The 26952-nt window shown below is 34.0% G+C and overlaps 3 protein-coding genes across 3 annotated transcripts; 1 reads left to right on the top strand and 2 right to left on the bottom strand.

Moving 5' to 3' along the window:
• Window positions 1-1257: 1257 nt before the first annotated feature.
• On the bottom strand, window positions 1258-2019 carry LOC146163187 (cyclin-Q-like). Its single transcript, XM_083381100.1, has one exon. It carries the CDS (start codon window positions 1945-1947, stop codon window positions 1264-1266), a length of 684 nt encoding a protein of 227 aa, XP_083237226.1. The 5' UTR covers window positions 1948-2019; the 3' UTR covers window positions 1258-1263.
• A 62-nt stretch (window positions 2020-2081) lies between these two features.
• On the top strand, window positions 2082-20782 carry LOC146163186 (cytosolic 10-formyltetrahydrofolate dehydrogenase-like). The gene is made up of 19 exons (XM_083381099.1): window positions 2082-2357; window positions 3504-3648; window positions 4062-4296; window positions 5514-5679; window positions 6227-6418; window positions 7032-7166; window positions 7680-7891; window positions 8430-8520; window positions 10448-10621; window positions 11727-11851; window positions 12987-13106; window positions 14415-14516; window positions 14688-14817; window positions 15732-15889; window positions 16195-16294; window positions 16714-16886; window positions 17394-17591; window positions 17868-18067; window positions 18910-20782. Exons 1-19 carry the CDS (start codon window positions 2310-2312, stop codon window positions 18963-18965), a joined length of 2760 nt encoding a protein of 919 aa, XP_083237225.1. The 5' UTR covers window positions 2082-2309; the 3' UTR covers window positions 18966-20782.
• Window positions 20783-21144: 362 nt separating this feature from the next.
• LOC146163185 (survival of motor neuron-related-splicing factor 30-like) lies at window positions 21145-25492 on the bottom strand. Its single transcript, XM_083382278.1, has 5 exons — window positions 25230-25492; window positions 24294-24442; window positions 23885-24055; window positions 21963-22116; window positions 21145-21456 (listed from the first exon to the last, which is right to left on the bottom strand). Exons 1-5 carry the CDS (start codon window positions 25350-25352, stop codon window positions 21319-21321), a joined length of 735 nt encoding a protein of 244 aa, XP_083238404.1. The 5' UTR covers window positions 25353-25492; the 3' UTR covers window positions 21145-21318.
• Window positions 25493-26952: the final 1460 nt, after the last annotated feature.

Genomic DNA, 26952 nt, shown 5'->3' with positions numbered 1-26952 from the left:
AAAACCTTGACAGGCCAATTTATTTTGGTTCCCCCCCCCCTACTTTTGACCCATCTACTATTGATATCGAGCACTTATTTTGGATCAGTTAAAACTTTTTAGAAATGCTAGATCACAGCTGGACTCGAATATGTGGTAAACAACATTAGGAAAAGTAACACCTCAAATAATAAAAACAAAACCAAGCATACAACTTTTTTGGGGGGTAATTTTTTGTTTGCTTTTTAGGGGGTAAAAAAGCTGCAAACTTTAATTTAAAAAAATCGAGGCTTTATGAAACAACAAAAAGGCTGACTCAATGTGACAAAACCAAACAATTAAAGTAAATAAATTTAACAAAATGATTTAGCATTGAAAAAAGCAAAATAGGCTCCTTTTTAATGAATGCTAAAATATCAAGTAACAAAACCCCAGGAATACCCTACTCCCTCTATAATTTTAGCCTTTTGTTTAAACATAAAAAAAATGTAAAAATCAAATGAAACTTGATAGAAATTGTATAGTTTTTAGTACATTTTACACCAATATTAAATTTACCAAGTTTTAAAATAAATAACCACTTGTATAAATTAAATGGTTATAATAGAACATAAAGTTAACCATTTCATAAGTCAGGCCAATACACAAAAACTTCTGTTTCAATAGGGTCTTTGTGCTACTGAAAATGCCTTTGTTTACCCAGTCAAGTTGGATAACCTGCGGTATATCATTGAATATAAAAATAAATTTGCTGAGTTGCATAAAATACTGAAGAGTCATCACTTTCTACTGTTTACTTTACAGAGCACTAGTATAGGTAGGAAGAGACATGTTTTCAATAGTTTTAGCAACATATTTGGTGAAAAGTAAATACATATATACTTAAATATAAATAATCTTAAAAAATGGCACTTTTTGGTTGGTTTGTAGAAAAATAAACAGAGAATTAAACATAGTATACCATCAATGGAGTAATAAAGATTTTTAGTTGCACATTACATTTGTACAAAATATGAATCAAAATTAAAAAGAAAAAACACAATATGGAACATTTCACTAGTGCACCATAGTCCATGTGGATACTAAAATCGGATTTAATTATTTAACTCATATATCCCTTTAACTACATAAATAAAAATATTTGTGAATTTAATCAAATTAATAAACTTTATTATTATAGACACCTTGATACTCTCTTCAATGGCAGAGACCAAAAACTAACCATTTTTTCTTTGCCATGCAAAGCAGGCTTAAAAATGCAATGATAAATATTTAACAAAATGGTCATCTACCATTTGCAATGTCATACACTTCAACCAAATCATTTTGCACTCTTACAATGTTTTCTTCTGTGCCTTTGTGATATAACGCTTTCCACCATGGAACCTCTGCTTTAGAAGATAAGGGAACTTCGACTTGACAACATTGCACTGCTAAATGGATGACAGCAACTGCATAGATCTCCGGCCCATAGTTAAGGCATGTATCTGAAAGGTAGCTGTCCTTAAGAATAGACCAGGCCATGTCACTAATTGGATTTGTATCCCAAACCCTTTTGTGGATTAGTTGTGACAGGGACATGAGATAATGTAAGAGGTATTTATGCGGGTGCACGTAAGTCACGTCGAATCTTAACATGCGCAGCATTAGAAGTTCACACGAAGCAATTGTGTCACGCAAATTCCAGAATTCGCTGTTCAGTTCTAGATGCTTTGAGTTCGGATGCATGGTTCTATGGCAAACGTTAACAATGTCGCGTAGGCGGGTGTGCTGTTCTTCTACCTTAGTGGCGAGGTATATGGCCGTGCTTGCGATAAGATAAGGGTCGTAATCATCCGGTGTTGAATGCCGGAAAAAGCGGTGGTACAATACACACGCACTGGCCAAAGTAGTGTCATCCAAACGTAACTTTGCGCAGCAATTAATCACAAACTTCACAGCCTTGTAGTGTATCTCGCGCTCAGCCATGCTGCGAGCCTATAAAAACCTGCACACAAAATTCCGGGAATTAAAAACGCCGGTAAGGCCACGCGGTAAATGGAAAACTTTAAAAAGTTTGCCCCATTGTAAAAAGGCGGCTGCTCGATAATGCTGCCTCAGTTAGCAAACAATATAACACTTGACGTTACGCTTCGGCGCATTCAGCTATTTACGGCTTAAGTGGCGACCTTGCTAGGCTTGCAGTTTTGAGAAGGTGACGACTTAACTTGCCTTTGCGCTTTGAATTTGCACAATAATCGTAAAGCAATCGGAAAAGGCAGCCTCTATTTCGTTTCAGGCACAATTTCTGTAAATTTTTATACTTCCACTGTATCAGGAAACAGCCAAGAATGCTGGGAATCGGACATCTGACACGGCGTTTTTTCTCGTCGTCACAGGTTAGTTGTTTGCACAGGCTGTTGCATTAAAGCTGTGCGTTTAAGCTAACACCTAAGCACTTGTTGCGTGCATTTAAGCCGTTAGCACCTGATGTGTACTGTGTCTGTGTTTATTGCAACTGAAGTAATGCAAGAAATGCAACTTTTTTCTGCGAAGGCTAATGATCACTGTTAATTTTTAACCAGCAACAATTGATCTATAATTGTGCCACGTCATGCTTTCTAGGAAGCCTGCCCTTTTTTCGACATAAAATTTAAAAGCAATTAGCAGTTAACAGTTATTTTGTAAGTAGTGTTTATACTTTTTAAGTGTCTGTTTCAGACCAATCTATTGTTTGTAAAACTTTGCATTATTCCAGAACGTGAATAACAGTAAATATTCAACCATACAGCAAGTATTGTAACGTAATTAAATGCAACTTAACTATGAAAAACACTTGTTTAGTGCTTCATACAAACAGTTTAGTAACCTCTTTACTTGATGGAAGTTTAGTTGCCAATGACACCAGTTCAGTTACTTACATTTTCATTTGTGTAATGTTATTTTAGCAGTTGGGGGTTACTGCTGATCAGTAAGGTGGAGTATCTTACACATTCATTGTATATATCTGACTCCAAAGGAGCAGGCCGCTAAAAATACATGTCCTTAACTTCTTAGACAGAGTCACTTCACTCAGTTGATATTGCCTGTTGAGTGTATTCACATTTAAATCTCAGTACACATGATAACTAATGCAGTGATTTAGATTGCTAGCATAAAACCAAATAAAGAAGAATGGCATCAAGTTTGTAGCGAAGTAGAATAAATTGTAAAACCCCGAGATTATTTGCCTTGTGTGTTGGCCACATTCTTTATGAAAGCATGTTAAGCAGCGCAGTGGGGAAATTATTTGCTACTGCCACAGTGTAAACAAAGCAAAAGACAATACATTTTTTATTACACTTTAAAGAGCAAATATTAACATCCTTAATCGGTTTATTTGTACGTAATTTTTATCTAGATGTATATAAGGAAATTCCAATGCTTTTAAAAGTGCCTCAAACTACTAGTGTTGCAATAAATGCCTGGCTTAAAATAACTTTTCCATGTAAGGCAAATGAATTTATTACTGACTTTTATTCAATGTGTATAATGTTTGTTTTCAGCAATACTGGGCAAATAAGATGAAAATAGCTGTTATTGGACAGTCCATGTTTGGTGCTGAGACGTACAGCATTCTACGCAAGAACGGACATGATGTCGTCGGAGTTTTTACTATTCCTGACATTGGCGGGAAACAAGATCCCCTAGGTAAGTTTGATGACAGAAAGGCTTTTAACTATTTTCATATAATCTTTTTTTATTTGTTTCTGTTTGCCACTTGCTTGCATTAGAATCAACAAACATGTGAATTTGTGTAATTGTTTTTTTTTTAATGTACCATTTTACTTGATTCCTAAGGCTATGTTGCTAAATGCATGCTATGTTATTGGTTAGTTATAATAGCAAAAGAGGACTTTATCTCTTTTTTTTACATAAAACAGTCAAAAAAAAAAAATATGCTTGAACATTTTTTATTGGTGTGAATTGGTGTGTCTCAATATGCTTCAAAATTGGTAATTTTCAAGTTCCACTAAAAAAAAAAAAATTATAACTCATTTATATTATGTAAACAAAATTTCACCCAACTTTAATTCTGATTTCCCTGCTTTATTTTAACTCAGCTGTGGCAGCAAGCCAAGATGGAGTTCCAGTTTTCAAGTTTAAAAGGTGGCGATTGAAGGGAAAGCCCCTTCCTGAGGTGGTCGATCAGTACAAGGCCTGCGGCGCCGAGCTGAACGTCATGCCCTTCTGCTCCCAGTTTATTCCGATGAATGTCATCGACCACCCGGCCAACGGTTCCATTATTTATCACCCGTCTTTGCTTCCAAAACACAGAGGAGCATCTGCTATTAATTGGTGAGTTAAACAATTTCTTATAACAACATTTGACGACTATATTTTAAAAGTGAATGTCAAATCAAAACCAAATAGCTAGACTAAATCTAAATCATCTTAAAAAAATATGTTACACACTGTGCCAGATGCCTTCAGAAGGGCCTACCGAAATATGTCAGTGTGATCAAAACTATAGTGCAAGCAATGTGCTTTCTCACAACAGACCAGTTGTTTTCTAGCCTGGCACTGTTTGCACTATAATTCTGATCAGGCTAATTAATTTCAGTAAGCCTTTCTGAAGGCATTTTGTGTACTATATTATGTGTGATCGTTGGCCAGTACGACTCCAGAAGGGCTTCACCACAGAATTATGTACATTTCAGTTTTATTATCTTCAGTTAATGTTACTGAAATATATTCAAACCTCACTTATAAAAGGTTGCAATAGTTATCATTTGGAGTTGTTATTGGTTTTATTGACAAATATGTCGTTTTAAACTTGGTAACGGCAAGTGACTTTGCACCCTTAATACAGTTATCCCATTTCTGACACAAAAAACAATTGGAAATGATTTATTTCTATCCATTTTATTCCTTTAATTGGAAAATCCTTCTGTGCAACATAACTTAAAAGAAATCTTAAAAACCATTTGCTAAGTTTTGCTAAAAATTTTATTTTGTGTTGATAAGAGTGGGTCAAATAATAATCCAAAAGTGTCTTGGGGTAGATTTATTAGTTGAATAAAACAATAGCAGATTATATAATTTATGCCTAATAATGTTGCAGTTTACCTCTTTAGACTTTACAAAAGGCTTTAAATATTGATTGATCTATTGATTTTCTGGATAACCCTCTAAATCTGTTTTTATGGCAAAATAGTGTTTCGGGATAGCATGGTCTCACTCTCACTATAAACAATATTAATGCATTGTGTGACTTTGAGTCTAAAAGCACTACAAATATACATAAAATATATGAATATAGATACTTGAGGGTAAATTTAAACTGATGCTACTTAAAAAAAACTGTAGCAACAGCTCTTTGTAATATTATTTATAAAATTGACTTAGCATGTTAAACTCACGCCCACTGAAATAGTGATCTTTGCTCTAATGGTTGTTAACATCCTGTTTAGTTGAATATGAACCAATTGTTACCAGTGTTTTAAAAACTTTAGTCATTCTATTCAATTTTATCATAAAATGGTCTTGATTGTTTTTATTTAATATGTTTTCAGGACTCTGATGTCTGGAGATAAAAAGGCCGGTTTCACAATATTCTGGGCAGATGATGGTCTTGACACCGGACCCATTTTACTGCAGCGCGATTGTGACGTGAAGCCAAACGACACTCTGGACGACATCTACAACAGATTCCTCTATCCAGAGGGAATAAAAGCAATGGTTTGTGCTGCAACTTAGGCTCCTGTGCCAGTTTTATTGAGATATAAATCTGAATGTAAGCTAGTATGCTTATGCTTGACAAGAATCTCAAGATTGCTTTCCAAAAAATAGTTTTTTGGAAAGTGTCTATTTCTGTCACCTTTAAATATATTTTTTTTTCCCCAACAAAAATTAATTATATTTGCCAATGTTTCGATGACCTATTCAGGTAATCTTCATTACTGCAATGACTTTCCTTGTTTGAATGAAAATTTGATGAATTAAAATTGAATGAAAATTTGCACTTGCCAATCGGGCATGGGCCAAACAACACTCTTCAAAATGTTGTAACGTTATTTGTACGCCCTACCCAATGTTTTTTACTATTGATTTAACTAGCATTTTTTTACTATCTCATAACAACAACTAATATTTTTACTAAGGGAAACAGTATGTGTCAATCAGCACTTGAGTGATTTGCAAACGATTACCTTGTGGGCGAGTGCAAAATCCCCATAATGCCCTATTTTTTTGATGAATAAATGTTAATCTTGTGATTTCATTTCAGGCTGAAGCAGTCCAGCTTATCGCCGACGGAAAAGCCCCCAAGATAATACAACCAGAAGAGGGCGCCAGTTATGAGGGCATCATGAAGAAACCCAAGGCGAAGATCGATTGGAACAAGCCCGCTTTGGATTTGCACAATTTCATTCGAGGAAATGACAAAATACCTGGAGCTTGGACAGTTATTAACGGAGAGGTTTGTAAAGCCAATAAAAACCTAATATTTTCCTAAATAAGATTTTTAATCTAAATAAGCACAACAACTTGTAAGTTTTTCTGGGTGTAATTATTTATTTTTTGTTACAAACTTATATCAGAGTTTAAAAGTAATCCCAGCCCTTGTTTTTATTAAATTTTAAAGTAAAAAATGCTGATAATGATAATTTTCCAGTATGGAGGAGTGAACTTCATAAGATAACTTTTGTATAATGAGTAATGTCCAACTTCAAGTGATGGCATTTTTACTGTTTTGTTTAATAAATAAGTAAAAAAGCATCAAGCAATTTAAGGAGACCATATATTCTTTAACAAGTCTTTCTTGAATTTTTTTCAAAAAGTTAGTCTTAAATTTTTTTTTGCATAAATGTGTGACACTACATTTTACATTTTACATGATCATTTTTTATTAACAAATCATTATATTGTACAAACCTTGTTTTTTACTACAGAATAAATCACTGTCCAAATGCTATAATTAGGGTTAAATTAGGATTAGTAAAAGTGTAACATTGTTTGTTTGTGGTATTTTTGTAGTGATTTTTTTGTCATATTTTGCATTAAACTTTAAACAATGTTTTGAAATTGTTTAGGAGGTGACATTGTATGGGTCGAGCATTCATCGAAGTAAAATGCCGACCGGTGAGGATGTTAATATTGAGGGCTTGGATAAACCTGGAATCATACACAAGAACGGACTCCTTATTTACGGAAACGACGGAAAGAAGGTCGGACAAATAATAAATGTTATTGTATTGCAACTGTAGCTACCTATATATGTTTTATATTTATTAAACGTTATAGCTGCCTTATTGACATCTGTGTTGTCACTTGTTAGTATTGTTGTAGAAAAAATCATTTTGAAATGGCCCATGTACCAATTAAGTCATTTCAGAAATGATGGCTATATGAGCAATTACTCTACACAAAAAAGACGTAATTTAAAGCCAGCAAATTTTTATACATGCAAAATTTGAGATAAAAGCCTAATTTTATTAAAATATATTTAATGAAGAAATTTTCACCCAAGTAATGTGTCACAATGACTAAGTCCAAGTGATTTATTTCAAATTTAGACAAAAATACAGTTTTGGAAATAGGCAGGAAAGGAAAAAAAATACCCGATTCATATTAGAATACTTTTATTCTAAACATATTCACAAAGCCCAATTTACTAAGAAAATAAAAAAAAAGTTTAAAAATTTTTTAACATTGACAAAAATTGTATTTTGTTATAACAGATCAACGTGAAAAACATTCAATACAGCGACGGTCGTATGTCTCCTGCGTCCAAGTTTGGTCAAGCGGAAGGATCGGAGAAACTGGAATTGACGGAGGAAGAACTGGAAATGAAAGATAAGCTCCAAGCAGCCTGGGCGGGAATAATAAACAAGGAAATCGACGGGGAAACAGATTTCTTTAAATCTGGAGCAGGATCAATGGATGTAGTTAGGTGGGTGAAAATTAATGAATGTAAGAACAATTTGATAATAAATCTAAATGCAAAAAAGGTTGAGTAAATCGACATCATCTTGGGGTTAATTATTATCAGGCTAGAGTTTCATTTTTAAGCTACTTACAAATGCAGGCATAAGTGTACCTAAGAATAATTTTGTATTTTATTTTAGTGCTTTTTAGGAAAATGTTTTGTGATTTATTGCAAAATATTGCCAGGCATTCAGAAGCTGATTTTTTTATTAAGTTTGTTTCAGTATTATTAGTTGTGATATTTTTTTGGCTCTTTACATACAAAGTAGCTTTATAAAAGGTGGTTCTCATCAAATACTTAATTAATTTTTTTTTAATTCATCGGAGACTTTTTTATATCTTTTTCAAGTATTGTTGTGAAATTTATAAAAAGCTTTTTAAATCTACATTTACTGAAATACACACACAATGCTAACTTGTATCACTTTTGCCTTGTTATTTTAAATCCTTAAGTCTAATTTAATTAAAAGGTAACTGTGAACAGCATGTTGTTTACTGTTTAGATTGGTTGAAGAGGCGAGGCAAAGAGTTGGTGTAGTTCTCAAGAATGAAGATGTTTACATGAACACAACGTTTGAACAGTTCATTCAGAAGGTCACTGGCTTACATAACGTTATTGCAGCAATTACATAATAGTTGCCTGCAGAAGGCCTTTACATTGACATTTTTATTTATTTCCTGCCTCATGACTAATTAATTGTTGATCTTTTTCGAGGCTCTTTTACAGACATATTGCTTTAATGAATCCAAAGTATGGTTATTAATGGTTTATTATTAGAAAACCAAAAACAAATTTTAATAAATTTTAAACATATTTAATTTGAAAGACAATTTAGACATTTTTAACCAGTGCACTCTTTAATGTTTTTTATGCTTCCTTTATTTCATAATATTTAATTCCCCTTTAAATCGAACTCAATTTTTTTTATGTAACCTACAATTTGTAGTCATTTTTCCAGCACTTAATGTAAAAGGTTTTGTGGCCCCTGGGTAGTCCATTATTTCACAAATCTATAAATTTGCTTTAACGCTCATTTTCTACATTGGGTTGCCGTTTATTTTAATCCAGTTTCAGAGGCCTTTAAGTTCCATTACGAAAAAAGATTTTTATTTATGTTCCGATTAGGAATGTCCACTGGACTTTTTATTCCGATACCAATGCCTAAGATTTTGGACAAAAAGTATATAGTTGGACGAAAAGTAATATTTTGGACAAAAAATATATAGTTGGACGAAAAGTAATATTTTGGACAAAAAATATATAGTTGGACGAAAAGTAATATTTTGGACAAAAAATATATAGTTGGACGAAAAGTAATATTTTGGACAAAAAGTATATAGTTGGACGAAAAGTAATATTTTGGACAAAAAGTATATAGTTGGATGAAAAGTAATATTTTGGACAAAAAGTATATAGTTGGATGAAAAGTAATATTTTGGACAAAAAATATATAGTTGGACGAAAAATATATAGTTGGACGAAAAATATATAGTTGGACGAAAAGTAATATTTTGGACAAAAAATATATAGTTGGACGAAAAGTAATATTTTGGACAAAAAATATATAGTTGGACGAAAAGTAATATTTTGGACAAAAAGTATATAGTTGGATGAAAAGTAATATTTTGGACAAAAAATATATAGTTGGACGAAAAATATATAGTTGGACGAAAAATATATAGTTGGACGAAAAGTAATATTTTGGACAAAAAATATATAGTTGGACGAAAAGTAATATTTTGGACAAAAAGTATATAGTTGGATGAAAAGTAATATTTTGGACAAAAAATATATAGTTGGACGAAAAATATATAGTTGGACGAAAAATATATAGTTGGACGAAAAGTAATATTTTGGACAAAAAATATATAGTTGGACGAAAAATATATAGTTGGACGAAAAATATATAGTTGGACGAAAAGTAATATTTTGGACAAAAAATATATAGTTGGACAAAATATATAGTTGAACGAAAAGTAATATTTTGGACAAAAAATATATAGTTGGACGAAAAATATATAGTTGGACGAAAAGTAATATTTTGGACAAAAATTTTTGCGTTCAGATACCAATATGACGTTATTTCTATGTGAAAACAATCCAATTAGGTAAAATGAACCCCCCTAATCCTGTTGATAAATTGACTATTCAATGTAGAATACCACTGCGTTGGATCGCAAAAATCATGGCTGAAATTTAAAATATTAATTTAGGTTCGGACGAATACCGATGCTGCTGCCACTTCGGATATCAGTAACGATCCGATATTATCGGTCATCTTTAGTCCCTCTTGTAAAAAAAAAAAAAAACTTGTTGAAATAACAAAAAGCTCACAACTTAACACACATGACTTGGAAACCCGTTCTATGCATTTGTTGGACCACAAAACACATTTTTTAGTAATTTTCATTAAAAATAATATAATGGCTTAGAATTGTTATTGAAATTACTACAAAACGTGTTCTGTGTTCAATAGTACAGCAGCTTTTTAAACTAATTTTGAATAAATAATATTTCCAGGTGATTCGGGTGTTCCGTGGTTTGGAGGTCGAAGAAGAATTAGAGGTCGATTATGCCGAGAAGACTGCCCTTGGAATGACCTTGAAGATGCCGCATCAATTGTTCATCAACAATGAGTTTGTCGATGCTTCAAACGGCGACGAATACGATTCTATTAATCCTGCCGATGCCTCGGTAAGTTGCTTTGTTCTTTTTTGTAAATTCTGTTAACTGCTGTAAGTTGGTACTTTGAAAGAGTTTTTGATTAGGAGTTCGTTTAATCTAGGCCTACCATATGTCCTCTTTTATAGGAGGATTTGTCCTCTTTTCTCAGGAAAACTGAATGGTCCTCCGAGGACTTTCAAAAATGTCCAAACGTCCTCTTTTTTTGTATTTCGAGTTAGTTACTTATACTTTTAACAAGACTTTTTTAACAAGACGTTGTATTTATTTAAAAAAAAATACTGTAGCCATAAAGCATGCTGAATTGCTGGTTTAAAAAAGGTTTTCCAACAAATTGCCCTACCAGTACCAGCCCTAACTTTTTCATTGTTACTGCAAACATTTCTCCAGAAAAATTGCAACTGAACCTCACATGATAGGCCCATTAATAAACCAAATAAGTGTGATTATTCACTTTAAAACGTAGGATTTTAAATCGTCACTTATAACTCTCGTAGCCGCTAACTGCAAAACCATCGCGCTCGCACAAATAGATTAATATTTGCGCTCAAGTCGGCCAGCAACACAAATTTCCTATCGAAAATTAATTCGAGAAACCCAATACAACCAAACATTCCGAAAATCAGAATAAAACATCATTAAACTCAAACGTAACTATTCTACTTTCGTTTTACTTGCCGCCAATAAAATGTCCTTTTTTCGGGTGCTGAAAATATGGTAGCCCTAGTTTAATCAGCTTTCTCTTAAAAAGCTAAAAACAGTGGAAAGTTTATTTTACTTTTACTTCGATTTTTTTATTTTGTACAACCGCATCGAGTGTCTATCTGGTTACAAATATCACCTTTACTAATTTGTTCGGAACCGCATTTCGGTAAAATATTTTTGCCAGGTCCCTTTTGTATCTGGCCATCGAACGATAACCTCCGGTTTTCTAAAGTTACTTGTTTTAGACGTCTCGTTATGACGTAGCTTGTGACGTCACCCCTGCAAATTTTCATGCATTTTGAAGTTTCATTGTTCCGATACGAAAATTTTCTATTTTCACCCCTGCAACAAATACTAAAAATTTAAGTATTTTAGCTCCAAAACATAAGCCTTAAATGTTTTGTACCCACAGGTTGTTTGTCGAGTGTCGAAGGCCACAATTGATGACGTGGACGAGGCTGTCGAAGCGGCCAAGGAGGCCTTTGAGGGTCCCTGGTCGGCCATGAACCCGAGGGACCGTGGAACCCTCATGTTCAGGTACCTGAAACAATAATTCATCCATTGGTGGTGCCTTTACCTAAATCAGTGCTTTGTGTTTTTTATTTTTTTCGCGAGAACCCAACTACTAAGCGTAAATGTAACAGCAAAGCTTCTGACCTCTTAACCATATCCTCTTAACCATATACTATTGTTAACCATATACTATTGCATGGTCTCTTGCCCTATAGAAAGCACTATGCCTACCATGCCCATTAATATTGTATTTTTACAGCTGTTTTGCTTTATTTTGTGGTTGCGACATGGGCAAAATACGGCCCGCGGGCCCGTCAAGCATTTTAATCCTGCCCGTGGCTTATTTAAAAGATTTTTTTCTCGGTATTTTTTGCGCTGATTTGCAACGCATCTCCGACACTATCCTAGAGTGTTTTTGAAAGAAAGTGTTCACGGAACAAGCGACATATAAATACCCAAATCTTGCCATTGCAAGGCGGGTCCAGGCATTTCGTCCCAAACTCTATTGTTTTTGTTTGTTTAACTACTTAAAAGAAACTTGTTTCTTAAGTATGTTTTACGCGGTTTTTGAGGCTTTTTTACAGACAAAGGGCGCTAGTCACCCTAGTGTACCATGGCAATACATTAAACGAAAGTTTTGCAAACCTAATATTCACAAACTTCTACGCTTTGATCGAACGTATGTTGTCGTGCAATTACCAACGAAACATTCGTTTAACGACAATGTAGCTTGATAACGGATTGCAAAGCCAAAAAGGTTTGGTAGATTGACATCATCGTGATTCAGTTAAAAGACATTAACTGAAGACGATACAAGTTCGTATCGAAACGTCTTCATCAAGATGATGTCGATCTACTCGACCTTTTTGGCTTTGAAATTTATTACCCAGCTCTTTAAACCTGTTTTAACGCCCAGATTCACAGTTTTTTAACCTAATTTATTGAATGGATTTTTATCGTGTTTAGCCCGATTTAAACCGCACTTGGTAGATTAGCCACATGATACCAAAAAAATTGGAAAATTAGTTTGTAGCGTTTTTTTTTCGAATAACGTGTTTTTCAACTGGACCTTTAGGATTACATTTCGTTTCCTATGACGATTAACGTTTTATACCAATTTAGTACTTCTATGTATACTTGAAGCTGTTATTCTCACCAGACTCGCCGATTTAATGGAAGAACACCAGGAGGAATTGGCAGCTATTGAATCACTCGACTCTGGAGCTGTTTACACCCTTGCACTTAAAACACACGTGGGCATGTCGATACAAACCTTCAGGTAACACAACTGCACTATTGTTAGAACAGTAGTGTGTGATATGAAAAACAACCTTTACTTTTGCAAAAACTTTCATATAGGGTTGTATGGTACCTAACATTTTATTCCAATACTGAAAAGCAAAAATAGATATAATAAAAACGTTAAAAAACATTTTTCGAAGATATTAGGCAAAAAGTTGCTTTAACGTTCAGTTACATCCAGTTGCTAACCTTCAATTTTTCGATATATTTATCTTTTAAGGTAAAATCGCTGTTTTGGTTTGCAAATCATTGCTAAAATGCCTAAGTTGATTTAGTATCTCATCGGCACCAAAACCAGTCTAGTATATATGTGTTTTAATAAGCTATGGTGTTTAAATTTTCGTCACTGAACTTATGCGTTGGACATGGTATATTTTTCGCTCAGTTTCTGTAGTGGTTGACTAACAATAAGCATTGCAAAAAAAAGGCAAAAAGGTGGAGTAAATCGACATCATCTTGATAAAAACGTTTCTACTTTCGACACGCACTTGTAATAATTTATGATCAATCCAAAATGCTGAGAATTACGTTCCACATTTTAAACATGAGGTTTGAATATATTTCACTCCAACTGAAGATAATACAAGTTCGTATCAAAACGTCTTAATTAAGATGATGTTGATTTACTCGACCTCTGTGCCAAGAGTGAAAAAATATCAATATCTCACCAAAATCTTCCTGCTCGAGCACTCTGAAGCCATCGTTTCTAAAAAAAATATTATTTTTATTTCGTGGCTCTAATAGTTCGCTACAGGTTACATTAGAATTTGTGTGTTCCGAGAATACATACCAACCTCCGTAGGATGGCATGTTCGGTTAAGATGTTGTCTAACTAAAAACAAGCTACCCCGTTATTGTAAAATATTAACAACTTTGGAGCATAATGTTTGGAGGTTGTGGTTAAACGGATAGTAAGAACATCAAAGCCCATATAGAAATATAGGTAGCATTTTGAACGTTTCGAATATCGTAATTGTTGGTCAAAAAAAAGCTTCCGAGGGGCTAGATCACAGTTGTTATTAAAACACATATTATAGGACGACTATCGATACTACCACTTGGTATCGGGTATCGTCTCTAATCCGATATTATTGTGTTCACTTTTATATTAAATCTATGCTACACTGAAGTCAACTAAAAGTGTTAAAGTAGATAAATTTTTACATTGCGGGAATCACAGGCACATGTCTTTTGGTATTTATTCCTTGTCGAAATGAAACTTCCTGCCATTTGGCTCCCAAAGTTCAACTCATGGTCTTCTCTCACAGTTTGTTTGGTCACTTAGGTACTTTGCTGGTTGGTGTGACAAGATCCACGGCAAAACGATCCCAGTCAATCAAGCACGACCGAACAGGAATCTCACCTACACTAAGCGGGAACCGATCGGGTAAAAATCATTTTATTTAAGTTAAATTCAAATATTTTGGTTGGCTCTGGCAAGTAAAAAAAAACGTGTTGCTTTGCAGAACTAGGCTCATTTTTGAATAGCCTCCATAAAGCTTGCTCTTTGTTATTCCACTTACATTAAGTTATTCAACTGTCCTTCAATTTTCTCTAGTGTTTGCGCAATCGTTATCCCATGGAACTATCCCCTGATGATGTTGGCTTGGAAGATGGCGTCTTGTCTTGCCGCTGGCAACACGATGGTCTTAAAGCCTGCGCAAGTTACACCCCTCAGCGCTCTGAAGGTTGGTAGTGGTTTTAAACACTAGTTTTACTTGATAAAGACGTTTCGATACGCACTTTTATCATCATTAGTTAATGTGATATATACGACCCTTTTGGCTTTCACATTTATTGTCAAACTGCTTTATCGATCCCTTCATATTGTAACTAAGCATTTACTCTTGTTTTTAATTGGTCCTTTTTTACATTGGGGCTTAACTGTTTGTTTAACTGATTGGTGAACTTCCTAGGCTGTAGGCTGTCTAAAACAACAACAATCAGTAAAATTTTGCTGGAAAATTCCTGTGGTTTTATGCAAAAGGCATGAACCATACACACATCTGGATTTACTTCTCATTTGGATATTTAATTGTTTTTACAAGGTTTTAAATCACTAATTCTACGTTAGTCTAAAATTAATTACAAATTTCCGCGAGCCCAACGTTTAAAAGTGACCAACAGAAACTTTTATGCATTTGCCATTTTTGCATGCACTTGTTTGAACCAGGGTTGGCAACTTACGGCCCGCGGGCCATGTTTGGGTCGTCAATATAAATCATTAGTCCCGCCACCCCTTTTATAAATTGCGTATAAAGACATTTCTCATATTTTTTGCAATTTCAACTACGCAAATGCGAAAAAGCAACTAATTTTGCTTGGCTTGAATATTTCCCTGAACCTAATATTGCAAAATCAGTGCCTCGAGTGCCTACATGCAATTAAAAAAACACGTACGATTACATAGGACCTCAACAGGTCACAAATTTCATATACACTTAGTTTTCTGTTCTGAGGACTATTCATATATATAAAAGTAGTGTTCTTCATCTTTTCATAGCTTCAAAAGGCACAAAATACATAGATTTTTTTAAAAACGGCTATTCATTTTTTAAAAGTAAAAAAGTATCTTGATTTATGTTTATTTTATTCCGTGTAGTTTGCCGAGTTGGTTGTAAAAGCGGGATTCCCGAAAGGTGTGATCAACATCTTGCCTGGTTCGGGTTCCAGCATCGGGCAGCGGATGGCCGACCACCCCGACATTAGGAAGCTTGGATTCACCGGTTCCACTCCCATCGGGAAACAAATTATGAAAAGGTAACTTGGCAATTAGAACAACATCAACGTCGGAATAAAACACAGTTAGGAATAAGTCTATTATTTTTTTCAAAAAAGTATCTGGCAACCCTGCATTGGTTACAACTTAACTATGTGAAATCATTGTTCTTGAATTTCTAATAAAAAAATTACTATCGAATTAGATCAATGCTAATCTCAATAAAAAATTTGCTAGTTTCCGAAAACAGTGGCGTATGTCTTTTCAACTAAACAGACACCTTATAAAAAAGCGATTTCTAAAAAAGGTAGCACAATTAAATGCGTTTTTGTTGTTTTATTCTCAGTGCTGCGGTGAGCAACTTGAAAAAAGTGTCGCTTGAGCTTGGCGGGAAATCCCCTCTTATTATATTCAGCGACTGTGACATGGACAAGGCTGTCAGATTTGTAAGTATTAAACTGTTTTTTAACCTGTTTTTGCTGAACAGTGGTTCTCAACCTCGAATAGTTTAACCATTTTATTTCTTTTGCTCGCTTTTGCGAGAAATACGTCACACAGAAAGTCATTAAGGAAGGCTATAGTAAAAACAGAAATTTTTGTTTAGGTGGCTAATAATTATAATTGAAATAATTCATTCTGGTAGCCCACAGAATTGCTCCAAATTTTCTTTATAAGTTTTAACATCTATCTGTGAGTTTTATCTCCATAAATGGAAACAAATTTACTTGAACTATTCTTTAAAACAAACGTTCAAGGCTTGTAATACAATGCAGCACAAATTGTTATAAATATAAAAAAATGTTGCTGAAAATCATAATATGATATTTACAATGTCAAATCTCCTTTAAAAAGCATTACTTTCCAGGGGATGAGTTCGGTGTTCTTCAACAAAGGTGAGAACTGCATCGCTGCTGGGAGGTTGTTCGTGGAGGAATCGATCCACGATGAGTTTGTGGCGCGCATCATCGAGGAGATCAAGAAGATGAAGATTGGCGATCCTTTGGATGCTAGCACGGATCATGGTCCGCAGAATCACAAGTAAATTGACATCACTGATTGTTGACTTACAATTGCTTTAATAGAAAGTTTTTAACATTTTAATCAGAATAAATCTTTTAAATAGTGGACGTTCCCATAAAATTTTGTTGCCATATATCATCAAATGTTACTATGATTTACGCGATAGTTGCATATTCGATAGCCCCAAACGATTTTATTCGGTTTGCTAAGCTAGATTGCTCCGAACGCCTTGTTTTGTTTTGTTTTTAAAACTTTAATGCTATAGCGTCTCAGTTTTACATCATGAAAAATAAGTTAAACTGTTTTTTTTTTATATGAGGCTTCGCATTGCCTTTTTTTTTTTTTAATTTTCTAACATTTTGGTGAAATATTTTTTTAGATCCATTCTCAATAAATCTAAGCATATAAAACTTCTGCAGTCGGCGACCCAACCAAATCAAACGGCGGTCAAAATTTGGGTCGCGACCCATGGGTTAAACCACTGTTTACTACAACCTCTTTTTAACATCTTTTTTATTTCTCAAGGTCTCACTTGGACAAGTTGGTTGAATACTGCGAGACAGCTGTGGGTGAGGGTGCGACCCTTGTGTACGGGGGTAAACAGTGCGACATGCCGGGGTACTTTATGACCCCCTCCGTCATCACTGACGTGTACGACCACATGTACGTCGCTAAGGAGGAGTCATTTGGTCCGATTATGGTCGTGTCCAAGTTCCCCGAGGGGTAAGAGTCTTTATGACTTATTTTTTTTAGTTTGTCCGCACTGTATGAAAGGTTCAATATATAAGTTTTGCTGTAAGAGATTTATTTAAAGTTTACCACATTTTTATCTGATACTGATCACTCAATATTTTGAAAAAAAAAAATTATTCTCGCAGTCCGTTTCGATGCCAATGACGTCATTACCATGATCAATGTATCAATGAAGCTTTTAAAATCGTTAGCTTAGCTCTAAATTCAAATTGCATTGATTATAAAAATCGTTTTTATTTATTTTAGTGACATCGACGGGGTTTTGAAAAGTGCGAACGGAACGGATTACGGGCTCGCCTCTGGTGTGTTCACCAAGGACATCAGCAAAGCGCTTTACGTATCCGACAAACTAGACGCTGGCACCGTGTTCGTGAACACTTACAACAAAACTGACGTGGCCGCACCCTTCGGTGGATTCAAGCAATCCGGTTTCGGAAAGGATTTGGGTAAGTTGGGCTGGTTCAAGTTTTTTGTTAGTTTCTTGTGTGAAATCTGGCATTTTTTTGGTTAATGTGAACTAATTTAAAACAGTGGTTCTCAAAACCGGGGTTCCGCGGCACTCTAGGGTGCCGAGAGATATTTCAAATTCTTTAGGATTCTAATTTTTGCTCTATTGGTAAACTTCTTGAAACAATTTTTTGTGTACTATAAAAGTGCCAATAATTGAATAGTTTTTTCAACCTTGTTGCACTGTTTAATCTCGTTTATTGCAACATTACCCTTAACAACTCAGCAAAAATACGAGCAAGGGTGCCGCGAACTATTTACAATTTCCGTAGGGTGCCGCAAGACAAAAAAGGTTTCGAAACACTGGGTTAAGTGTTTAACAGTTTACTCTCCTAAGCTCTGTAACAAAAACACTTCGCGCTAAATGTGGCAGACATAACAACACAGATTCACACCGGTTCGCACCGCAGCAACCTTAGATTACATGAAGAGGTGTGTAGACTGAAGCGTATACTCGTAGAAGCTACAATGTTTAACAGTTTACTTTCCTAAACTCGTTAATTGAAATTAAAACTAATGTATTCTTGAAAACCAGAATATGAACTAGAATTTTGATAAAAAAACGAACTGTGGGGCGGGGTTTCTTTTTTATGATGTCACGTTCACATGTGACTTTGTTACGTAACGCTATTACGTAGCTTTGTGACGTCAACTGTAAACAATTCTCAGGCTAACCCCAAACAAAATCCTGGACCAGCACCATTTAAACAGGGGTATTTTAAATAGCAGTATGTGTCATGTATGGACAAAAAAATGCAATTTTAACTGGATTTTTTTTTAGGTGAGGAAGCTCTGAATGAATATTTGAAGACAAAGGCTGTGACCGTAGAATATTGAGGTGTCTATGGACAAAAGGCAATTTTGGCAAAATTGTCTATAATTTCCTCCATCCTTCGATTTTATTAATGTGTATAGTATTATCTTGCGAAAAGACTTTTTTTTGAGAAATTTTAGTTTCAAATAGGGTTTTGTATAAAGAGTTTATTTAATTTGACTTTATTTTTAATTGTTGGTATACAATTTGCATTGACAGATTTTTTTTATTCAATTAGCTAAATGTAAATTTTGTTCGGTCAATTGTTGTCCGTTTGTATTGATTTATTTTAATGGTTTATAATTGTGTGTTTTTCATACACAGAAGATGTTACTACACACATCTTAACACAACAATGTTTTAATTTGTGTCTTGTCATGCGACATGCAAATTAGCCGACTGAATTTACCTGTTCCACTGAAATAACGGTTCCATCGAAAAAGTTCCGACATGTTCCATCTGCACAGCCCAGTGTTGTAGAAGTAATCTTATTTTTTAGGCAATGCATTGTTAAATGTGGTTGATGTATTTTATCGCTTTGGGTTCCATGGTAGTGAACTGTTGTTAATATTTACATAGTAGTTTAAACTTAGAAAACTACAACTCTAGACTTTGGCAACTATTGTTAAGATTTCCATTTCCATATTTGTTAAACTTTTGAGCATTAATCTGTTTATAAATCTAATTCTTTATAAAGAAATAATCACTATCAACATCTAAACAATCCAATAAACAGATAATTGCCATGATTTTGTTCCTAGCCATCATATTATTAAATATCTAATGTAGGGTGCCGTTAAAATTCTCAGGTTATTGTTACATGTTGTTGTATATATAATATACTAACGGGTGTTTAGGAAGTTTTTTTCTTGTAACTAAATTTTGATTAATTTTTGGGTTATAGGTTACCATGTGTTTTCCTAGTATGCTAACAAAATACAAAAAATAATTTTGTACTCTCCTCTGATAATTCAACTCTAATCCAATAGTTGTATGCGTTTAAAAGAAAAAGTAATATCATTTGACAATTGTAGTATCACACAATGGACTTGTTATTTGAAAAGCGTTGCTTTGTATTAGTCTATGGATCTATGTGGCCAAACTACAAAAAAATGTCTGATAGATGAACTCTTATCACTGAGTTACATTCGTTAAAAATTAAGAATAATGTGCTTTGGGTATTTGAACGGGAATTGCTTTTCATTTTATTCTGGTCATGTTTTCTGCCGAATATTCTTTAACGAGCAGTTTGTGTAAAATGCTTTGCAATTGTTTAACATATCTTCAAGTTCTTGCATGAGCTTATTTCTTAGACCGTTAATTTGGATTTTGGTTATTCTGCATATTTTTATTGTGGATTTTTGCTTATGTTTTTTTATAAATAAAAAAACATACATACTAGGTAATGCTACAACAAAGTCATCTATGTTTTGAATTTTTGGGACTTATTTAGTCTTTCGTTTTGTAGATCTTATACCAGTACTTAATATGAAATCCCTGGTTTATCGTTTGACATGTTTTAAACACATTGCATTAATTTTACCATCTCACAAGCTAAACGTTGATATCTGACAAATTTTAATTACTGTGCATTTTTATGCGGACAATGTGACAACATTCTGTACTTAAATTACCAGTATTGCTTTATAAACGTTGTTTCTCGAACTACTTTAGCCTGCGGCAAATACCAAAAATGTTGTTTAATACGACTGTAAATGGTTAACAATATTTGTAATTGTATTTGATATCCTTATAGTCGGACAATACCCGTTTTTTAATTATCTGTATTGCCTTAGCCACTGAATAGAATGTAATTTTAATATTTTTTTAAAGGGAAATACAGAGAATAAGTAATCTAACACGATTCTGTACTTTTTTAATAGTTTTGTAACAGCCTATTGGATAAAAAAATAATAATTGCTGTGCATTTTGGAAAAGGTAAATCTTGCGTTTTATTGCCGTTTTTTCTGTAAACATGTTTTATTTGCCTTTGGGTTTTACTTGGATGAGAACTGTGCATGTTTTTGCGGGATACTTTTAGCTTTATTCACAAAGATCAACACAGGCAACAATAAATTTCACGCCTCTTACTTGGAATGTTTCATGTTTACAAAAAGTAAAAGAAGTCGATACAAAGTGTGAGTTTATTAACGATTTATTTCGTTTTCATAGTTGGCCAGCATACATAAATGAAATCCAGTCAGAAAAAAGAATCGTTTCAAACCACCTAGAAAACGAAGAAAAATTAACTAGGAAATTGAAAGAAAAAAATTCGCCTCGGCTGTAATTGGATTCTGTTGCCCATGATGGCAAAACAGCGAGTGAAAATTTGTTAAAACCTCTTGCACAAAAGCAAGTCAATTCCTTTTGTTCGTCTCATCTTGGGATTAAGTGCCTTGCGTTGTATTTTGCGCCGTGATCGAACTTGGTCATTTCCTTGTCAGCTGTTCCGCACGTTCCAACACCAACCTTACCCTCCGCGCCTTGTGGAGATGCAAATATGCTCTTTTTTGTCTAAAAACATATCTTTGGTGTTTAAATTTTCCACGATGATTTGAATATAATATTAAAATGAGGTTAATAAGACTGGTTTTAGGGGTGTAGGACTAATTAAAATCTTGAAAAGAACAGAGTTTAGCTATATCGCCTTTTTGAAAGTATTTAGTTAATACATTTTTTGACGATGACAACAACAGATTTATTTTATCTACTTGGTCGCAAAATTATGACTTCAACTATAAAAAAATTATTTGTTAAAGTTTTATTTCATTTTTGGGGGGCCAAAATCAGCAGTCTCACAAAGCCAAAAACATAAAATTTAAAGGGTCCATGTTAAAAATACTACAAGAATCATAGGTTAGTAGAACAGTTCTATAAAATTATTATGACAATTAGTAATTTTACAGAAGGTGCAAAAAACAGTTTTTATTTACCAATTATTTACGCAATACTTATCTTCTAGAAGTTACACCAAAAATTAACTTTCTTTGCAAAACTTTCAATCAGATTAAAGCACCAACCCTTCCTTTCCAGTTTTTAGAGTAGGCTTTGCGGTTGAAATCCATCCACTTGTTTTTGGATATTTCCGACTCGGCTTCTTTCTCTTTCGCCCTCATCTTCTTTTTGAGGTTTCTCTTTTTTCTGTATTCTCTCTCCTGAATGTGCTGCTCCTTTCTGTTGGAGAGAAAAAAAGTTTTTTAGTGAATACTGAGAAGAGAAGTTACATTTAAACAAAGGAAAATATAACTCAAAATGAGCCAATATTTAACATCTGATATAATTGATGCATTAATGCAGTGTTTCTTAAAGTGGTGAATGTTTCACCCCAGGGTGAATAAAATCTTTGCAGGGGTAACCCAACTAAAAGGGGTGAATAAGGGTGAACGAAATTTCAGGAGCATCTTATAGTCACTAGTAAACAACTTTCTTAAGTAAATCGACTACTGAACTGTTGTTTTTTGGTGTTTATTTGCTTATTGTAATAGTTAAGTTGGTTTGCACTGAGTGTATGAGTTAGGCCTATCATATGTCGTCTCTTTTAGAAGGATTTGTCCCCTTTTCTTTAGAAAACTGAATGGTCCTCCGAGGACTCTCAAAAATGCCCAAATGTCCTGTTTTTTCGCATTTCGAGTTAGTTGCTTATACTTTTAAAAATACTATTTGGCGAGAGGTTGTATTTATTTCCAAAAATACTTAAGCCATGAAAGATGCTGAATTGCTAGTTTAAAAAGGGTTTCTAGGGCAGCTCCAACCAATTCGTAGGGGGAGGGGCGAGCTCTAAGTTAATATTTAGATTTTTTGCTATGATTCTAATGGCATCGTTTTTCGTTTTCGTTTTGGTTGTACACCACTCCTACAGCGCTGTACAAACTCTGTTTTTGCCAACTTTAACATTAAAAGTGCCAAAAAAAATTTGCGAATCTTCTTTTATCTAATTTTGTTTACTTTGTTGAGCACAAAGTCTCTTTGAGTGCCATTCCATGTTTTCATATCATCGAAGGTATAAGGGCCCTATTAACTTATAATTTTTCTAACTTATAGATAAACGATGAAAGTCATCCGCCGTTCAAACTATTTTTTATCCATATTTTATATAATTGGATAACAGGCTAGCAACAGGGGGACGAAATGTTTTGCGAAAAGCCTCCTGATTTTACAGTCTAGCGCCAATTCAACCAATTAAATCCAATTTTTTTTTACGCTTCGCGCGACCGACAACAAACTACACTATTTTTTTAAGTTATCTCAGTGATATTTAATTAAAATTTATTTTTTTCGTAGGGGTGAAGTCATATGAAAATTACAAAGGGTGCCGCTGCTGAAAAAAGTTGTGGATATGGCACGTATTTCTCAAACGTAACAATTCTATTTTTGTTTTACTTGCAGGCAAAAAAATGTCCTCTTTTTTGGTGCTAATAGCCCTAGTATAATTACAACAATTTGGTGACTTTGTTTTGTGCTTTTTTAGCTTCATATTGCTGGACTCGAGAAATTGTAGATTTACAATGTTAAAACTTAGCTTGAGTTGATTTTAACAAAAATCCAAACAACCTCCTAAGTCATTTTTATCACATCATGACACAAGGGTGAATGAAATCTGGAGATAGATGCTAGGGGTGAACAAAACTAAAAAAGTTTAAGAAGCACTGCATTAATGTATCTCTGAGTAGCTTTGGCTTCAATGTGTATTGTGGTAAGTATATTTACACAGCCATTGATCTATCACCAAACTATCAGCAATCCAACCTTGATTTAACTGTGTTTTAAGCAAAGAAATAACAAAAATAAGGTATAGCATACATATCAACCACAATTCATTTTTAATATCAAGAGTTACTGCTTTGGCAAACTAACAATAGGCATTCAGTTTAGGCATTTTCTAGCATTTGCAAACAACTTCATAATTTTAACTCCAGTGTGTGCTGTAGTGATTGACACTTACTTTAGGAGAGTTTTGCTTTTTCCATCGCTCGTGCCGGGAATTCCTGTGGCTCCAGCAGGTAACGGACGAAGTGCAGTAATTTGACAAATATCAGATTTTTTTGTACGAGTAAATGAAACTGCAACGGTCTCACTTTGTGGGAGAATGTCTTCTATGACGGCTTCATAATATCTGCAACATAAAACCTTTCGTTTCAACATAAGCTAACTGTAAAAAAAGAACGTCTATGGTTACTAATTGAACAACAGTTAAAATACAGATATATACAAGAACATTCAGAGATAGTTTGGAAGACATTGGTTCCGCCTTAATGACCAAGCGCCTTTCTTATTTCTAACAACTTTGGAAATATTGGTTTAAACATTTTCCAGAACCGCAAAGTAAAACAAAGAAATGTTTTGCCATTTACTTTCCGTCGTCGTTTTTCGGTGCTAGACATCGATCCCCGATTGTCCAACCTTCCGACGATTGCTTTGTCGGGGCGACAACTTTCTGGGTGACTTTTTCCTCCTTTGCGGAAAGTTCCGCTCCGACAAGATCTTGTGTCAACTGGATAACCTGGAAAAAAATTAAAGATTGTGTTCACATTTGGGTATATACCACATATTGAAACCTTTCAATATTTGGTTGAGCAGATGTTTATGCAAAACTTAACATTACTGCTTTAATTTGTACAGGTGAAATAATTTCATTTGTCAATTTTGCTAAAAATTAATTAGTAATAAAACCACAAACACTACAAAGTTTTTAGCGTTTGATCTAGTTTTTGTGGCTGAACAGATTTTATGCCAATTTTCCTTTTCCTGTTTCCAACCGGACGCAGGTGTAAATGTACTACAAATGTCAGCACAAATAAAAGGTTGCACAGCTAAACACATTTACAGTATTTCGTACAAAACGTGCGATATTTAATTAATTACATGTTATATTTATTAGCCATAGAAACCGGTACAATGAAAGCCATCACAGACTCATGGGATCTGTCAATCAATGGTGCAAGTAAGGCAGGCTTGAAAAACAACAAGTCTGTGGTGAAGTTTGAACTTATGACTACCGGCCATACCAGGACAGGCGCTCTGCCTACTGAGCTACACAGCAGGCTCAAAGAGAGTGAGTCAAGAAACAACCATACGCCCAATGCTTGCTTAAACACATATGTATGTGTATAATTCTATAGCAATCAATCACATCTATAAAAGGGGTAAATTATTAAAATTTACCACCTTACAGCTTTCAAAAAATACTTTTTTTCCTTTAAAATTTGATGTGAAGTGTTTTTAAACGCAAAAATGCATATATTTTTACATTGGAAATTTAAGCTTTAAACAATATAAATTATTATTACCTCGACCAAATCTTGCTTTAATTTGATCAACTCGTCATTTTCTTCGTCGCCTTCTAAAGCAGCTTCGACTTGAGTTAGCTGGATTTTGTAATTTGACAAACTGGCCTTTAAATCTTCGGCCATAATAAAGCCAAACACACCAATAGACCACTTTTAATCGCCTTCTATTGTTGTCCAACTCTCGTTCGCTATTTAACAAGTAACTTCTTTAAATATACCAGCTAAAGCGAAGAAAACTATATTTTAACGTCAACAATGTATTAGACAAATTACAGATTTAGCTTCATTTGCATAATCTATGTCGTTTACGGCGTGTCGCGTTCAATAAATTGTCGCACAATATATTAAGGGCCTGTATTTTTTGTTCTAAAATCATTTTGTTTCCTCAACGTTACAATTAATTGAAAACATAGATTTTTGTGTGGTTATCTTGCTTTTTTCGTAGTTAAAAAAGTGGTACAGTATCATTGGTTAAGTTCCCAGAATATTATTATGAACAAATTCGTTATACAGTACTGCTGATGATAAGGAAAATAATAATGCAAAATACAGCGAAGAACTTAAAGGAATGTACAACAATTTAAGAAACATTATTAACCTTAAAAAGTGGGCCCAAAGTAGGCAAAATTTTGTTTGGTATTTGTAAAGGCAAGTTTTAATCGTTTACCCGGTTATAAAAAAATGGTCAGACGTTTAGAACATTTAAGCTGTATCTAAAACTTTCTTTTGTTGTTGTGCTATTTGTTTTTGTTCAAGACCTAGGACCTCAGCTTGACAAGAAAGTACAATACCAAGTTCACTCAGTATCCCGGGATTAAACTGGACCGTGCGTAAAAAAAGTAAAAAAAAACTGTGTCACAGCATAGAGCACTGCTCTATGGTCACAGTCTCACTTCGATCAGTTTAATGTCGCCAAACGTAAATTGTGTTTAGTTTAGAAATGCTGTATTAAAATCACAACATTGGTTCAGGAGACGAAGCGAGGCAATTAAATAATAAATCTTAAATTAATAATGCATGACCAGTTGAAAGGCGAAAACACGTGACAAAAGACGACCGAAAGAAGTAGCTGTCACGTGATCAAACTCTCGCGCCTGAAATCTCGATCCACATGGCGGGAAATCTCTTTGTTGTCAAGGAGATGCTTCAAATTCAAGTTCGTGGTTAACTGACTGAGTTGTAGACATTTTCTGTGAAATGCTACAGTTTTAAAGCGCTTTTCTTAGTTTTCTGCCTAGATATTTTGCTATTGTTGCCTTGGTTTTGTGATTTGAAATGATGTTCCAACTCTGCTGCAAAATATTAAGAAATTAATCTCGAAAAACAGGTTTTTGAACGCTAGATAAATGCATGAATATGTATTCAGCGTTGAAGTGTTGTAGCATAAAATATTTAAGAAAGTAGGCGATTAGTCCTGTCAGATGCCAAACATTTTACAAAGCTAATAGTTGAGTTGGTTTTAAGAGGAACTAATGTTTGATTTTGGAAAATATTTTCTTTCAGTAAGATTTGTTTCTTAAATTTTTATGTAAAAAATTGTTAAAAATACAAACTCTGCCTATATGGTCAATAGGTTATATTATTTTGTGGAGTGTGCAACATAGTGGTTCAAATTCATAGTATGTGTTTTGCAGTGTTTTTACATATTGATAGTTTTAAAACATTTAATAAATCAAATCATTGGCGCTGGTCTAGAATCCTACCACAGTTCTAAAATCAACGC

This window comes from Ascidiella aspersa, chromosome 2 (genome assembly GCF_963924565.1).
Source record: "Ascidiella aspersa chromosome 2, kaAscAspe10.2, whole genome shotgun sequence".
Classification (NCBI taxonomy): Eukaryota; Metazoa; Chordata; class Ascidiacea; order Phlebobranchia; family Ascidiidae; genus Ascidiella; species Ascidiella aspersa.
The sequence above is the reverse complement of the archived record's forward strand: the minus strand, read 5'-3'. Positions and strand labels throughout refer to the sequence as shown.

What these genes read in the sequence shown, in the direction of transcription:
- LOC146163185 (XM_083382278.1), bottom strand. Translation starts at nt 25,352, where the DNA reads ATGGCCGAAGATTTAAAGGCCAGTTTGTCAAATTACAAAATCCAGCTA. An exon ending in CCGAAAAACGACGACGGAAA is followed by an intron (nt 24,056 to 24,293) that starts GTAAATGGCAAA and finishes TTTATGTTGCAG; the next exon opens with ATATTATGAAGCCGTCATAG. An exon ending in AAAAGCAAAACTCTCCTAAA is followed by an intron (nt 22,117 to 23,884) that starts GTAAGTGTCAAT and finishes TCTCTCCAACAG; the next exon opens with AAAGGAGCAGCACATTCAGG.
- LOC146163186 (XM_083381099.1), top strand. Translation starts at nt 2,310, where the DNA reads ATGCTGGGAATCGGACATCTGACACGGCGTTTTTTCTCGTCGTCACAG. An exon ending in GGGAAACAAATTATGAAAAG is followed by an intron (nt 15,890 to 16,194) that starts GTAACTTGGCAA and finishes TTTTATTCTCAG; the next exon opens with TGCTGCGGTGAGCAACTTGA. An exon ending in CGGTTTCGGAAAGGATTTGG is followed by an intron (nt 18,068 to 18,909) that starts GTAAGTTGGGCT and finishes ATTTTTTTTTAG; the next exon opens with GTGAGGAAGCTCTGAATGAA.
- LOC146163187 (XM_083381100.1), bottom strand. Translation starts at nt 1,947, where the DNA reads ATGGCTGAGCGCGAGATACACTACAAGGCTGTGAAGTTTGTGATTAAT.